The sequence below is a fragment of the Ursus arctos genome, unplaced genomic scaffold, assembly GCF_023065955.2.
Source record: "Ursus arctos isolate Adak ecotype North America unplaced genomic scaffold, UrsArc2.0 scaffold_3, whole genome shotgun sequence".
Taxonomy (NCBI): domain Eukaryota; kingdom Metazoa; phylum Chordata; class Mammalia; order Carnivora; family Ursidae; genus Ursus; species Ursus arctos.
Window position 1 is genome coordinate 74,732,014 of NW_026622985.1, and position 15,857 is coordinate 74,747,870.

At 38.6% G+C, this 15,857-nt stretch overlaps 1 protein-coding gene across 10 annotated transcripts in view; it reads right to left on the reverse strand.

Annotated features, from left to right (window-relative positions):
- The window catches only part of CADPS2 (calcium dependent secretion activator 2), a 513,662-nt gene that overhangs the window by 98,346 nt on the left and 399,459 nt on the right, over positions 1-15,857 (reverse strand). For 6 of the 10 annotated variants that reach the window (XM_044387928.3, XM_044387936.3, XM_026510253.4 and 3 more), the window contains exons 15-17: positions 15,167-15,230; positions 11,713-11,836; positions 9,704-9,724 (exon numbers count right to left, since the gene is read on the reverse strand). In XM_044387928.3, coding sequence (XP_044243863.1) covers positions 9,704-9,724; positions 11,713-11,836; positions 15,167-15,230 — 209 coding nt within the window. The remainder of the gene's footprint in view (positions 1-9,703; positions 9,725-11,712; positions 11,837-15,166; positions 15,231-15,857) is intronic. The other 4 variants (XM_044387950.3, XM_044387934.3, XM_026510248.4 and 1 more) reach the window with 1 other exon arrangement.

Below are 15,857 nucleotides of genomic sequence, written 5' to 3' on the forward strand. Positions count from 1 at the left end.
ACACATTTTTAAATATCTGTGACAAAATGAGAACTTTGCATAAAGCACATCTCCACACTGAAGTGTGATGATTGTCTAAAGGTAAGTGTGTGATTCTTTGAGTCTGGTGGGGGCACTGTTATTTTCAGAGAACCATTTTTAGTTGAAAAGACTACTGATGGACAAAGTATGCTTATTTAGACTTGGGGTATTTGGCAGACATTTTCTGAAAAAAAATGCAGTAAACCTGTCCCTTAAAAAAATAGTATTTGTTGCTAATTATAAAATTAAAGCTTTCAAGGAAAACTAGAATTTTAGAAAACTTGTATCTGTCATGAACTTGACAGCTTTCCAAGACTTTGAGACTTCTCTGAGGAGACAGGTGATATTCACAAGGGTGACTTTTTAATATATTTGTTAACACTAAGAAGATCTTAACTCAGTGGACTGATATTTTCTAAATGAGTGGTACATTGTGTTAAAAAATCATTCATGGCAAAGATCTATTCAAAGCACATGACCAATCAATTGGATTTAATAGTATGAAAAGTTCGTTGATATGCTTTCAGATTCTACATTGCAATTAAGCTGTAAGAAATTATCATTTGCCAAGCTTTGGTATAATATCAGAGAGGAGAACCCAGAATTACCTAAAGAAGTCTATTAAAATACTCCTCCCTTTTCCAACTACATATCAGCATGAGGACAGATTTCTTAAAAATATGTATCAACCAAGATAACATATTGCAACCGACTCAATGCAAGCAGCACCTATGAGAATCCGGCTCCAGCTGTCTTCTATTAAGACAGCCATTAAAGAGGTGTGCAAAAAATTTTTTTTTCAAAAGCTATTCGTTGACAGGTGATGAGTTTACTACTGTTATTTGTAAACATTAATATTTTATAAATTTCTCAGTTTTACTTCTAGTATGGCAAATATTGATAGAAACAACCCATCTAATCAAAAGCTCTTTGGGATCTGAATCTTTAGAGTGTATTAGTTTGTGAGACTAAACGTTTGAGAACCACTAGTGTAGAGAAAGGGTATTGATTTTAGCAGGTTGACTTTACATTTGGCAACTTTGCTGAACTCTTTTATCTAAAAGGTTCTATGTAGATCCTGCTGGATTTTCTAGGGAGATGATCATTTCATCTGCAATGATGGTTTTTTTTTTCTTCCATCTGCAATGATAGTTTTATTTCCTCTTTCTGTTCTTTAGGTTTACTTTTTTCATTCCTTTAACGTTGCCCAAGACTCACAAGTGTCGTGACGATACTGTAAGTACTTGTCACTAATCCTAGTGGGAATGCCTCTACACTTTCTTCATTATGTAAAATATTTGCTGTAGGGTTTTTCTATACGGGCTTTATAAAGTTAAGGAATTCTCGGATGCTAACAGTATAATTTTTAATCATGCTAGCACTGAACTGTTCCACATACTTTTTAAAAAACATCTCTCGAGATACGAGTTTTGCTTTTAGTTTGTTAGTTTGCTGATGCTGAACCCCTTTTATATTCCTGGGATAAATCCCACTGATTATTTTCCCAACACATGGTTGGATTTTGTGAGCTTAGGGATTTTGCATTTTTGCTCACAATGAAATGGGCCCGTAATAATGTTCTTTTGTTCTACTGCCTTTATCAGGTTTGGGAATTAAGGTTATATTTGCTTCATGAAATGAAGTGGACAGTTTTCACTCATTTTTCATTTCATTGAGGTTATTTTGGATAGGATTTGTTCCTTAAAAATTTGGTAGAACTCACCTCCAAAACCAACCAGGCTTAGGGATTTGGGAACGGGAGGGTTCTGACAACTATTTCAATTTCTTTAAAACTGATTGGCCTGAGTTTCATTTCTTGTGTTGATCACACCAACAGTTTTTCAAGAAATGTATCCATTTCATCTAGACTTCCAGTGTTTGTCTTTGTTCATAATACTCTTCCATTATTTTCTTTCTCTCTTATTTTTGGCTACATCTTTTGCCTTTTCTGCTGTCCTCACTCTGATCTTCCAGATGACTAATAAGTTCTTCAGCTGTATTCATCCTGTATCTGATGTTTCTTACAACCATATTATTTTCATACCTAATATTTCCATTTGGTTTTTCACAACTTCTTGTTCCTGAATCCTATTGCTAGAATCTTCCTATATGTCCTTGGGTATATGTATTATGCTTAATTTAAATTTAAATCTTTAAAACATAATAATAAGTTCCAGATGATACATATCATTTGTCTTTGGTAAGAGGCTGTACTCCTCAGGAATCTAATTATTTTGACCTGAGCGTTCATTGGAGAAACTCAGAATGAGATGGCGGGCAGGTGCTTGCCTGTGTCCTTTGAGAGCAGAGAAACTTCAGCTTTGGAGCAGAGGGTCCCAGAATACAGAACGAACATGGATAACTCCCTTTTGCTACTAATCCATTAGGCATCTCCTAAGGATAGGGATTCCTTATTAATCTGTTAGAGTCAAAGCCGCAGCACATGACCAAAAGTCTCCTTAGGTTGTAATTCACTAGGCTAGTGGTTGGGGTGCAGAGGAGTGAAGGCGTGACTGCCGGAGAGTGGCTCAGCCCATTCCAGTTTCCATCCCATGGCAGCACAGCTGAGCCCAGTCTTGATAATGCCACAGATACCAGCCACTGCCACCAACTCCAAAGGCAAAAGGAAAGGAACTGATTGTCTCAAGGCAATGCCCCATCCACTCTCCCTCTGCTCATCTACACTCCCGGCTAGTGTAACTCCCCACCAGACAGACTGGTGAGATTGGAAAGAAAACTTCTTTGGGCAGACAAGTGCAGCGAAGGTGAGCGAAATGAAAGTTAAGTATATGCTGCTCTTTGAACGGCAGATGTAAGGCGGTGGAGAGGTAAGGGTAAGGCAGCTTTATTTACGGAGATGCCATGGTTGTAGATGGAAAGGAAATATGTAGAAAGAAAACGGAGAAACAGGAGAAAGAAGAGATATATGACGGAGTACTTTCCATCCAGAAGGAGGTAGGTGCAATTGAGATCAACACCAAAGATGGCTGCATCAACCTCAAAGAGGAAGATACCTCATCCTTTGATGCCGGAGAATAGAAGACATGGGTAGGTGGGGATGCCAATAAGTTTGTAGGTATAGAACTACAGAGCTGAGGCTTCCTCTGCTTTCAAGGTGGAAAGAAAGGGATTGCTCTTCAATACCCGAAACTTATTTAAGATCAAGATGTTAAGAAGTTAAGATCAAGTTCCTGTGATAGCCTGATTTGGAAAAAGAACATCAGTCAAGATTGAATCCAGTTTCATTTTGAATATGGAATCAGCTATGACCATCCCTGAAGGAGACTGTCCTCATCTATTATACCTCACACTACCAAAATAAAGCAGGGAAGGGTAGATGACTCATGACCAAGACTGTGACTCAAGGAAAGATGCCACTACTTTAGGTCACAGAACACCTCGGCGGAAGCATGGCGAATCATCCAGTGCTGGCAACATTAACGCCAACGTAAGATATGAAAAGCCCAAACCAGAGGCAGCAGGAAAGTGCTGTCAGCAGTTGTTTTTAATCAAGTGACAGATACTAATGCTGCCTCACCATTAAACTCAGATAAATCAGGAAGGATGGTAATGAAATGCAGACTCAGAACCAATTTCAGAGGAGAGCGTGCTAAGTGTCCTTAAACGTCTCCATGGTTTGTCTGGAGTTGACAGAACCTTCCCCATCCTTCGGTCACTAAAGCTGTGGGTGGTGAGTGCAGTGGTCCCTAGAGTGTTTCCAGCACTACCAACATGCTGCCACCGGTATGCCGGGTGCTCCCATGGCCTCGCTTGACTTTTCACGTGGTTGGCTGCCTGAGCGTGCAGAGAGCTAACGTATAGCTGCACAGCACGCTCTTCGCCTCGGAAGCCTGCCTTGAGCTAACTGAAGGTACACGCACAGCTTTAAAACCCTGTCGGATGGAAGCCCGTGTCTGTATTTGCCTCGTCTAGTCAATAATCCCTGCAACTCCTGCTTATTGTGTCCCCCAAACATCTCTTGATTCATAGGAATTAATCTGTCAACATTGCCATGAGCTAACTAATTGGTGTGAACACAAATTATACAGTGTGGGGTTGCTATCTTGGGTGGCTGGTGAGGTGGTGAGAACAGAGCCGAAGCAAATAAACATACTACAAATCCTCATTCATCCCAGACGAGCTGTGGAAACGGCTAAAGCAAATTCATATCGCTTATGTAGTACTTAAAAAGAGAATATGACCCCAATACTTTCTGGCGTATACATTACATAGACTAAGGCTACTGGTGTCGCAAGGAAGTGGTGTTAAAGACATTTAACTCAATAGATTGATGAGAAAAAGGTAGTTTAACATTCAATTGCATATTAGACGATGGAATAAATGTAGTTTATGGCCATCAAGAAAAATTTATCTTCTTAGGTAATTTAAAGCGTCTAATGACAGTCTGAAAAATACCCAGTTTTTTTTGTATATGGGACAAAGTAAATTTTAATTTGATCCCTATCCAGATGATATAGCTCAAGCAGCAGTTTTTACTCTATATACACATATAGTTTTGTAAACGAAAAGCCCTTTACAGATTTATGATTGTCTAGAATATTTTAAAGATGACAATAAGTCATTCTCTCTTACAACCAGAAATTACATTTATCAATTTGTCTCTAAATCATCAGGTGACTCAGAAGCAGTAATGGTCACAGAGGTTTTACTTTCATGCCAAAGTCCCACTGTCCAAAAAGGCTACAAAGAAATTCTTTAATTCTTCAACTTTGCTTTCCAGTTTTTAAGCTGAGAATTCTGTTTCTTCCAATATGCAAATTACCTCCTACAGAGTATCAACAAGTCTAATGAGAGTGCAAAATTTCAGGTCTATTATTTAGACATTAGTAACCTGAATTCATCATAGCATATAATACTCAAAACCATTTTAAAATTAAATTTATAACACATACAACTTTTATGAGAGAAAACAGCTATTGTAGAAATATAAGAAATTATTCACTATCAAAAAATATCCTCGTCAACTGTGCAGTTTTTTATCTACTCACTTCTATACACACAGGCACTTAAGCACAACAGATTTTATTTATTTATTATTTATCGCTACACTCTGACAATGGAGTGCTAAATTAAAATGCCACCCAGATGGCAAACACATCCCAATGACGTAAGGACTGCCAAAGTGCAACTTCTCTTAAAGAAAGCAAGCAGTGTGGTCCTCTGGGAAACCATCTTTACCTGTTCAACGGAGACTTTGAAAATGAGAGCACTTGGGGGTTAGGCCTGGAAATCTGGCAACCAAAGGGCCCAGACAGAGCCTCAGTGCACAAAGACTTTGCCTGTTCATTCCATGCTACCTTTTGTTTGGGGCACCTCCACGGTTTGAGATTTACAGTAAGTCTAGCTCCCAGATCTACGCGAAAGCTCTCAGGTCAAGGCAAGCGCTAAGGAGCCGTCTCTCTCTTTTATTTAAGTCCTCATATGGTGCGTAGTTTTCAGGAGAAAGCAGGGGCTGTTATTACATGTATTATTGCTGCTCTTGTCTATAAGAAATTCCTTGAATTAAGGAATTGATTCTCCTTTAAAAGGAGCTGGTTTGCATCAACAAGGTATACAATAAAAAAAAAAAAAACCATACACAATTAGGAAAATGAAGTTTTGGTACCTTTTTGAGCCCTAGATCATAAATACTGTAAAAAGGGTCTTACCGTTACAACAGGAGTGATAAAATTAAATAAAGGAAGAAAACTAGCTGATTTTGCAGCTGTGTAAATCTCAAACATTTCTTAAAATTAAAAAAAAAATGCTTTCTAGAAATTTTAAGTTCTCAAAATGAACTATCTTTACTCATGAAACAAATGCAAAGAATTCCCAAGAAGGAAAGAAGGGATTTAGAGAGAGGGCATTTGTTTTATTTCATTTATTACAAAGTTGTAAAATCCCTTTATTCTGCAAATTCGTGTTGCAGATGGAGAAGGTGAAGAACTCCCAAGGACGGAAGAGAGCTAGGAGTCCCACTGAGCTTCATGTTGAGTTACAGAAACAACCGAAACAGGTTAGACTGCTAGACACTGTTAATGCGGTTGGTCTCTATAACCTCTGGGCTTCTGTGAGCCAGAGTTAGTACCCCTACCCTGCCCGTGATAAGGGCATGACATTCTGGTTTAATTTTTCCAATCTTGTTGTTTTTAAGTGGTTAGTTTTTGCTTTTATATTGTTAATTATTTAGTGATTGATTTGAATGGCCTTTTGCAAGCCAGTTTGCCAGTTTACAGATGTTCTCTCTGCTATAAATAGCCTGATCACTCTCTGCTATAAAGTCATTCATTTATTCAATAAATATTTATGGAGTACCAAATATGTGCCCAGGCCTGTTTTTCAGCACTGGAGATAGAGCAGTTATTGAAACACAAAAGTCCTGCCCTTGTGGAGCGAACATTCTAGGACGGTAGTAGGATGAACGAACTATATCGTGTGTTAGAGCTAAGTGCCATAGAGAAAAATAAAGCAGGGAAGGGAAGGAGATGCTGTGGGTTGGGGGAGGGGGAGGTTACAAATTTTAATCACTTTCACTTTCAACACCTGACACTGTGAGATGTATGTGTGGGGGAGGAAAAACAAAAAGATTCAGATTCTGGAGTCCAACTCTTAGCCTTCTGATAGGATCTGAGCTATCCAATTACTTCAGCAGCCTCTAACCACAGGTAAACAAGTACTTAAAATGGGGCCTATAGAATGTGCTAGTAGAGTAAGATACACACCAGACTTCCAAGCCTATGTATGAAAAACTAACGTAAAATATCTCATCGATAACTTTGTATATTGAATACATTTTAAAATAATATTTTGGATAATTAGGTTAAATGAACTATTAGTAAAAATTAATTTCACCTGTTTCTCTTTACCTCTCTAATGTGACTGCTAGAAAATTTTAAGTTACATCTACAGCTTTCATTATAATTCTGTGGACCGTAGTGTTTCAGACTTCCTTTCAAATGCCCACGTATTTTAACGGAGCGCAAGTTTACCTACCCAAGTTGCCGAGAAAAGGGAGGGAGGAAGACCGAGGAAAATAAGACAACAGCTCAACAGGAAGATAGTGTGTTGTAATCTCCCACTTCCTAGCTGTCTCTGGGCATATGGCTAGTAACCTCCCTGCTTCAGTTTCCCGGAAAAGCAATAATAGAAATATTTGTTGCAAAGGGTGAATGGATACATGTAAAGTGCTTAAAACAGTTCCTGGTAATACGTGTTCGCTCTTACTAAATAAATATCTATACTTCTGGCAAAAGTGACCCCTTGGCTCTTGCGACGTGCCTGAGGTGTCGAGGTCAGCACTGGGAATCAGACAGCCCCGGAGGCAGGGCAACCAGGAACACGGAGATACAGGGCTGCACATCTCATGTCTGCTGAACTGAATAACAACGGCACACCCTTGTGCAGCTGACCGACTTTTTCTGAAGTCTCGGTTACCTCTTCTGTGAAGCATTTGTTTTGTGAAGTTGTTTAAGGAACTAATGAAGCAGAGTAAATCAAAAGCCTCTGAGGGAATAAGCAGTCAATAGATGACAAAATCATGACAAATCTTGGGCAGAATTCGCCTCTTCTCTAGATGGTACAAACTAACTGAGGAAAAGGATTATAATGCCCAAGAGAATACTGCTTGGAAGTCTTATCAAGCATTTGAGCTCTTACACATGTAACGGACTTTCTCATTCTTCTTAAAAGTACCTCCAAGAACATTTATTAGGTAGCCCTGTTAACTTGCTACCAAATGCAACCAAAAGAATAGAACTACATTTCTTCAAAACCTCTCTCCTGTTACTTCAGAAGATTCTTCAACTGAGATTAGCTTTCCCTTCAATCCGCTTAAATCACCTAGACTACACTGATTTTCCCCCTCTTTTCTATTTAATTCTATTTTCTTATTAAAAATTTTTAAAAAGATTTTTTAAAAAGATTTATTTATTTCACTGAGAAGAAAGAGCAAGCGAGCTAGAGGGAGGGTGGGGTGCACAGGGAAAGAGAGCTTTAAGCACTGTGCACCGAGCACGGAGGTCGCGCTATCTTGCGACCCTAAAATCATGACCCCAGCTGAAACCAAGAGTCGGCCGCTTGACCGGGGCACCACCCAGGCACCCCTTAAAGATTTTTAAGATAATCTCTATACCCAACGTGGGGCCCGAACTCATAACCCTAAGATGAGCATCCTATGCTCCACCGACTCAGCGAGCCAGGCACCCCTGCGGGCATTTCATTTTAAGGAAAGTGTTTCTCCTACAGTCAGGAGCCTGTATAGCTGAGCAGTAGCATGAATGTCAAATATGTGTGAAGGGAAGGCTTCTGTCTAGAAGTGAGGTACATGGGGGACAGCAACTCTCCCATTCCCCCCTCTCTTTAATGGCAACTTTACATGGTGCCTTTGCCCTGTCCTTCATGAAGGTGCACTGTGACCCCTTCGCATTTCGCAGGGGAGGGAGCGTAGCCTCTGTAGCCTACGGATCAGGACACCTGATACAAGTCCCAGCTGGCTGACTTATTTACTTTATGTCAGTGGGAAAGCCCCTAATAACTCTGGACTTACTGCGGGTCAACTACATACAAACTATTTTCACAACAGAAACATTGTGAGGGATAAAATGCCATAAGAGATTTTGAAAAAGTTTGTCAAAGAGCAAAGGACTGCTGCTATGACAATGGGCTGTCATAAGAGGCGGTGGTAGTCTCTGAAGTGCACTTTAGTGATCATTGTAGGTGCGTTCTTTCCCCTTCTCCTGGCTCAGAGCGTTTTGTGCCTGACGCTTTCTGGGGTCAAATACTGAAACAGAATTGAAAAAGTTAGGGAAAATAGAAATAGAGCCCTTTAGTCGAAGACTTCAGTTAAAAACAAGTCAAACTTGTTGGTAACTTTGCAAGCAGGGTTTGAATGAGAGAAGGGGACTTGGACTAGGCAGGATCCTCACTGGTCTCTTGCCCCATGGTTTGCACATAGAACTAACTAGCTAACCTCTCATCTCTCTCTAAAGCACTGAGAGCCTACTTTGTGTCAGCGGTGCGGGGCTGGCTGCTGGGACCCAAGAGTGAACGTGTTCCATCAGGACCCTGCCTGCAAGGGTCTGAAGAAGAGACAGGAATGATAAACAGGTAAAAGCACGTGTAACTAAATTAATTACAATAGTGATAAGTGGCATAAGAAAAAAGGAACAAAACCTTTACGAATTCAGAAACCCAGAGAATGCTTTCCTAGCAACTGCCTAAGACTGGGATTTCAGAATCCCTGTTCATTCCTCTGATGAGCAACTTTCAGAGCGAAGAGCTGCTTATTTCTTATTTAATAGCATTTATGCTTTTTACTCGGTTATTTTCCAGGAGTGATAAAGGAAAGATAGTCCTCTCTTCTAGTTGTAAGAGCCCTCCAAATATTGGCAACAGCTTCCAGCTAAGATTAGTGTCCATGCTTAAAACATAATGTATAACATTAATACAGCCTCAGGTTTTTTGCTTTGAATTTATATAAAAAATATTGCTGAACTTTTACAGAGATAAATGGCCTGTATTTTCCCTACAAAGCATGAACAATAGTTCCAACAAAATCAAAGTATTCTCGGTATCTTATCAAAGTGATCTAATAGGAGCCCTGAAAAGCAGACAGCTAGTCACCAGTATCAAACATCGCGCCACAATAGAAATAACGATACGTGCATGCACAAACATTCGTTACCTGTTTCCTTTTCTGCTGGGCCTAAAACATAAGAAAAGACAGTTTAGGAGAAAAACAGATTCTACCCATGTTGCTCACATAATGCAGGAGGTCAGTCAAGCAAAGAAAAGCGGTCCACTTCCTACTTCTAACTTAAATTAGATTTTGTTCTTGGTCTGGTCCTGAGCATAAATAAGGAGTGCTTTATTTTTTTAGATACAAGCAAGGGGGTTGGAAGAAAGGGAGATAATGAAATGCACAGATGTTTTCTCATATAATAAGCACGCATTTTGGGTTTTTTTGGAAAATGGAGACTGCTCAGTAGTCCCACCCAATTAGGTTTCTAGGATTCATTTTCTAGAATATTCTCACAACTAGAAATAAGAGGTGACTCCAGAAGGGAAAGAGGTGGGAGAACTCCCTGCCCACTGTCCATTTAGTCCTATAATAGGATCTTCTCTAACACAGACTTATTTTTTTTGTGTGATCCAGAAGAACGGCTGTGTCTTTTCACCACCAGTGTTAACACGTCTAGCTAATTCTTAAAAGCTACCCGTGGCTGTGACAAAATGGACTCTGACCAGAAAATAGAAATATCCTGCATATCTTTTCAGTATTCTTGGATAAGACAATGTCAAAAATATTAACTAGAACCAACAGCTAAGAACAAAAGGATTCTCATAGGTTTTTTGGACAGAGTTTAAACATTTGGGTAAAACAATATTGTGTTTATTCAAGGTGCGCACAAACTTTTTCCCCTTTATCAGATTTGAAAGGTTTTAAGAGGTCTATTTTTGTATTGATTCTTCCATCCCATGTTCACAACACGTAATATTCCAAAACACAAAAATTGTCTCAGTGAGTATTCAAGATGTGAAAACCAATCTGTTTATCTTCCACTTTCCCCAAATGATCTAATATTCATTGCTTTTGCTTTAACACAACGTGATATCATAATTAATGATGTTAAACTGGTAACTAAGGAGGTTTCATGTTGTTACTCTCGTGATATAATATTGGTTGCTATAGTGATGGGATGGCTTTTTTGTTAATCACTCAGGAGGTTGGTTATTGCATGCTTGTTAGAAAGCTTGATCAGATTTGGAGAGAAAAAAGGATATAACACAGCCAATTATAGTCAATCTCTTTCATTGTCCCAATTTTGATAAAACTATCTTAATATCAAAAATTAATAAATTTATAATTAAGTGCCATTTTACATTAAAAGTTACTAAAATTTTCCTAATAGAGGATTTGCTTTTATTTTTAGATATAAGTATTTAACACCGCAAACCTTTTTCCTAAGTTAACGCTACATGCACTACACAAGCCTCTTGCATGATGATTAAAGCAAAATATTTGAGGCCCTTCCTATTTTTAATTATATTAAAGGATTGTTGAATAAAGCTGATTTTGTGATTTTGCCATGAATTTCAATCTCATTATTTCTAAGCATCTTAAATTTCAGTATTCCTAGTGAATGAAACCTGAAGGAAGAGGGAAAAAATGTGCAGTCCTCTCAAGAGGTCTAATCTTTCAAGTGCATTAATATCTTGCAAGCAATGAAAAGTTGCAGAGAATTCTCTCAGTTTATTTTGGCCCTCACCATAATCAAGTTTCCTCCTTCTCTGAGAGACACTGTTGAACAGAAAATAAAATTATGTAACACTATACGGTTACTGATCAGGAAAGAAGACACAACCCATAGTTTAAATGTTAGACATACTTACGGTAATGTCAAAAAATACAACCCATGAAAACACCTTTTGGTTCCTTGAAAACTCAAAATAAGAACAAAGGACAACTTAAGCACGAATCCTGGGTCTTTCATTGAAGCAGAGTCCCAGGAGGCATATTAAAGCAATGAATAGGAAAAAGCTCTTCAGTCCACCAGCTGAGATTTTAATGAGACATTTCCCTTTGCCACGGTCCAGGTTTGTTCAGGAAAGGAAAGAACTTCTCACAGAAAATTCAGTTAATAGGCATTGTTGGCTCTCACTGCCACTTGGGCAATTGCTCAGTGCACTGACCTTCTATTTTGGCATATTCTGTGAGTCTAGTGTAATTGATCAAGGCAGCTTTCTCGAGACATTTTCTGACCACTTTTTTCACCTCTTCCGCTGGTATGGGAGTGGCAATATCTTTCATTAAAACCTAAAGAGGGGGAGAGAAAAAGATGGCATAAAACAGATACTACAATCAAATTACACAAATTGTCCTAGATCTATTACTAGGAAGGGGCCCTAGGTAACACTGGGGGAAAGTAATGAGTCGGCACTTCACAACCGGGAATGTAATCCTCCAATCTTGGCTCCTCCTGTCTAAGCCTCATTTATGCACATCAAAACCTCCCATAGGCCAAACCACCATTCAGTGTGATGACTGTCACTTTTCCTCCAGGGGCCCACGACTCCATTAGAGCAGCTGTTTCAGAGCAGGATTATAGTCCTTGGGACAAGTAATAAAGTTTGTCTTGCACATCCCTAATTTAAAAGCTTTAAATCTTTTGAGCAGTAGATATATAAAAACAGTAACAAAATTCTATGAAGAATAAGCACTGTTTTAAAAATCAAGATCTCTAATTCTCACAATTAAATTACTTCATCTGTTGAGGGAGAGAAAATCTTTTAGTGAAATGAATGGAATATCAAATGTTAAAATACACAGAAACTTTCTGAAATTAAAAAACAACAGATTATTTTCCGTTGAATTCCTAAATATATATATACACACACACACACACACACACACACACACACACACACACACATATTTTCCTTTACAAGTATTGCTATTAGCAAGGGGAAAATACAATTATATCCAGATTTTAAAATATAATGTACTTAAGCACTTTTATAATGACTCACTGATAATTTTCCTTAAAACTTTCTCAGTGATAAAACTGCTTACAGTTAGTTTTGATTATACTATTAGTTAACCTCTCTCTTTCTGTATAGTTAATGCAGCTTTTCTGGCTTTACTTACATTCAAATTATAACACAGAAGGCAAAATATGAACATAGAGAAGAAAAGAACAGTAAGTATTCTTACTATTCTATTAGTCTTTTACCTTAAAGACTCATCAAAAGAATAGGAAAACATCCATTTCGTGCTTTATGATTTCATTCTCTTTCGATTGGCCTCGGCACAAAGGATTTTATAATCTCAAATCTACTCGACCATTTAAGCACCAGTGATCCCTCACAACATATTTTAATTTTGTTAGGCAAGCTTTCCTTTTCAAAACAGCAAACCTTATCACTTAAAAATTTATTTCCCATCAAATTCAATTATTCTTCATAGTCTCATATTTAAAATCTTTAACACATTTACATATATTTGGCATTTTAATTAGAACTGCACATTAGATTCTTTATAGGCAAAAAAATCCTGTTCATAGTTTAAAAAAAAGACTATTAACGTACTATTATTTTCGCTTGTTTTTAAATGTACTATTATTTTTAATGTGATTATTACTAAAATTTAAATTTAAAATTAATTTTGTCCCACATGCAGAACCATAAACTTTACTATTAGGCTTTCCCATGGTAACACAAACACACATCCATCCATCCATCCGTCTGTCCGTCCATCCATCAAGACAGAGAGAATGACAGAGAGAGAGAGCGCGCGAGAGAGAGCATGCGTGCACACAAGCGGCGGGGGGTGGGGGGAGAGGGCAGAGGGAGAGAATCTTAAGCAGGCTCTGTGCCCCAGCGTGGAGCCCAAGGCAGGGTGCGATTCCACAACCCTGAGATCATGCCCTGAGCCAAAATCAAGGGTCAGATACTTAACTGACTGAGCCACCCAGGCACCTGATACACTTTTAAATAATAGAAATAGCTGTTAAAATTAGAAGGTATATGTCTGTTACAGAGGTGAGTCCAGGGTTGAAATCAGGTGATAGTTTATATTTCCCAGGAGCTGAATATTTAATTTGGACTGGGGGGGACTGTATCCTCTTTCCTGGCAAAGTACAGATTAAGGGCTGGGAAGAGCAAAAATGGAGAGACAGCTTGTCTTGTGTATCCCCTCCATTTCTTCCAAAGCTTAGTAAGTACGAAGAATTCACATGCAGATTTTGTTTTTCAAAGGTGTCAATAAATACAGAGACTTGAAAATGAAGAAATGGCCCTACCATTTCTCTCTCAGTCCAGCAAGAGACATGAGAAGTGACTATAACTGGAAAAAAGGTCACTGTTCATCCTACCACTTGTCAGTGCACGAGGGCGCCTATGCTCTTAGGAACTCTTCCCTGCTGGGGGAGGAGGGAAGCTCTACCATGGAAACCAGCACACAGACAGGCTGTATCAGGCACCCAGGATGGGATGCCATTCCAAAAGTAAAGCTCTCTGTAAAGATTTTATCTTTCTCATGATACCTTAATGAACTGGATGAAATGAATACTTTGGAAAAGCCTGGTTTACATTCAGCTTTATTATAAAAATTCTAATAAAACAGGGAACTACCACAATACTATTTCTATCACATGATGCCCAGGAATCAAGGATAAGACAGGCTAAACAGAGGCCACCAATGTATACAGTCGTCAATGCCAGCCATCTTGCAAGTCCTTAAATCACTGAAAAGTGTCTTCCCTTTTTGCTTTTAATAGAAGTGCAAATAAACAATGTAATATGTCCAGAATTCTTTGGCAGAAAACTGGACAAGACCAAGTGCTCTGAAGTCAATAAATCAAGACCAGAATAATCAAGTCATGAGCTATAAATTATCCTTAGAAATTTGTGTTAATGCTGGTAAGGAACAGGAATTGTCCCCATCACTTTACTGTTAGGCTCCAACTAGCATATGAATAGTTTTATAAATAAATGAAAACGATACTTCCCTTTCAAACCCAGTCTGCTACAAAAACAGGAGAGGAGAATGTACTTTCATTAATAAGTGATTTTAGTATGGATAGGAAAGCCTTGTTTACTATTTATTTTTTGACAGAAGACAAATTTCTACAATTCATGAATTCATTTAAAGTAACACAAGTTACTTATTCCGAGATTGATTTAGAATGAAAGGAAGGATACGTTTGGGCATGTGAAGTGATAAACCCTAATAGGTATGAGAAATGGGACAAATAAGTAAATGTACAAATAAGTCGGGGGCTGGGGGAGGGTAATGAAAAACAACTGTGAAGTCTGAAAAACGGAGGATTATACTTAACTGGAAAAAAAAAAAAAGACTATTTCATGAGGGAAAGAAAGAGGGGGGAAATGGGTACGACTACCAAGATTCCATCAACTCGGCCGCGGATGGCAGGGGTGGGCTTCAGAAAAGCTGTGGGGAGGAAGAAGGAGGAGACAGGAAGAGTTGGAACGTGGTTCAGAGCGGGTGAGAAAGTGGTGAAATGGGACCGACAGCCTCAGAGAACACTTTCGTTGTGAGGAACGGGCCTGTCTGCCTGTGTCAGTCACTAAAGTACACAGCCACTGAGAGTGCAAATAGTATTTATAAAGCAGTGTTCAAACGTACCCTTTCAAGTAATGAAAGCGTAGCTTTCAGAGCACCTTCAGGTCGTCCAAAGGGAAAACAGTATCTTTAAAAACAAAAGGAGGAACAAACATTTAATATTTAATTTCCATTTAATATCCAAGACTGCTCAATAATTCCCACTTCTATTACTTGGCATTATTGAAGAACAGTGAAAAGTTGGTTAAAATGGCATCAACCCATGTGGGAAAATCTTAACGGCAGAAAATTACCTAGTTCCATGCTTTCAATTTCTTTTAACAGTAAGGGTATAAACTGTGATGAAAAGTTTCTAAAATTTTGAGGATGTATGTTCAGACAGAACACAGTAAATTAAAAAAAAAAAACACACCAAAAAACAAAAAAACCCTCTAAGATTCTACCAGTAAAGAGATAATTAAAATATAGTCCCTAAAATCTTCGTCAGGTTTGCTGTTGTTCAAGCCCTATGATGAACAAAATGATTTTCCCCAATTCCTCTTGTAGTTATGGGTGGCTTGAGACGGAAGCACACCCCCCAGACATAACTTCTAGTACAAAACAGGTCCCAGCTCCCCCCTTTCCTGACATCTGCCTAGTATGCCAGTGGTTAACTCTACAACCTCCCCACACAAAACATAAACTTTCCAGAGCTCCACAATTTGCCAGCAGAGATGGTTATCCTCAGTCTAATGCCGGGCATTCCTAAAGACAC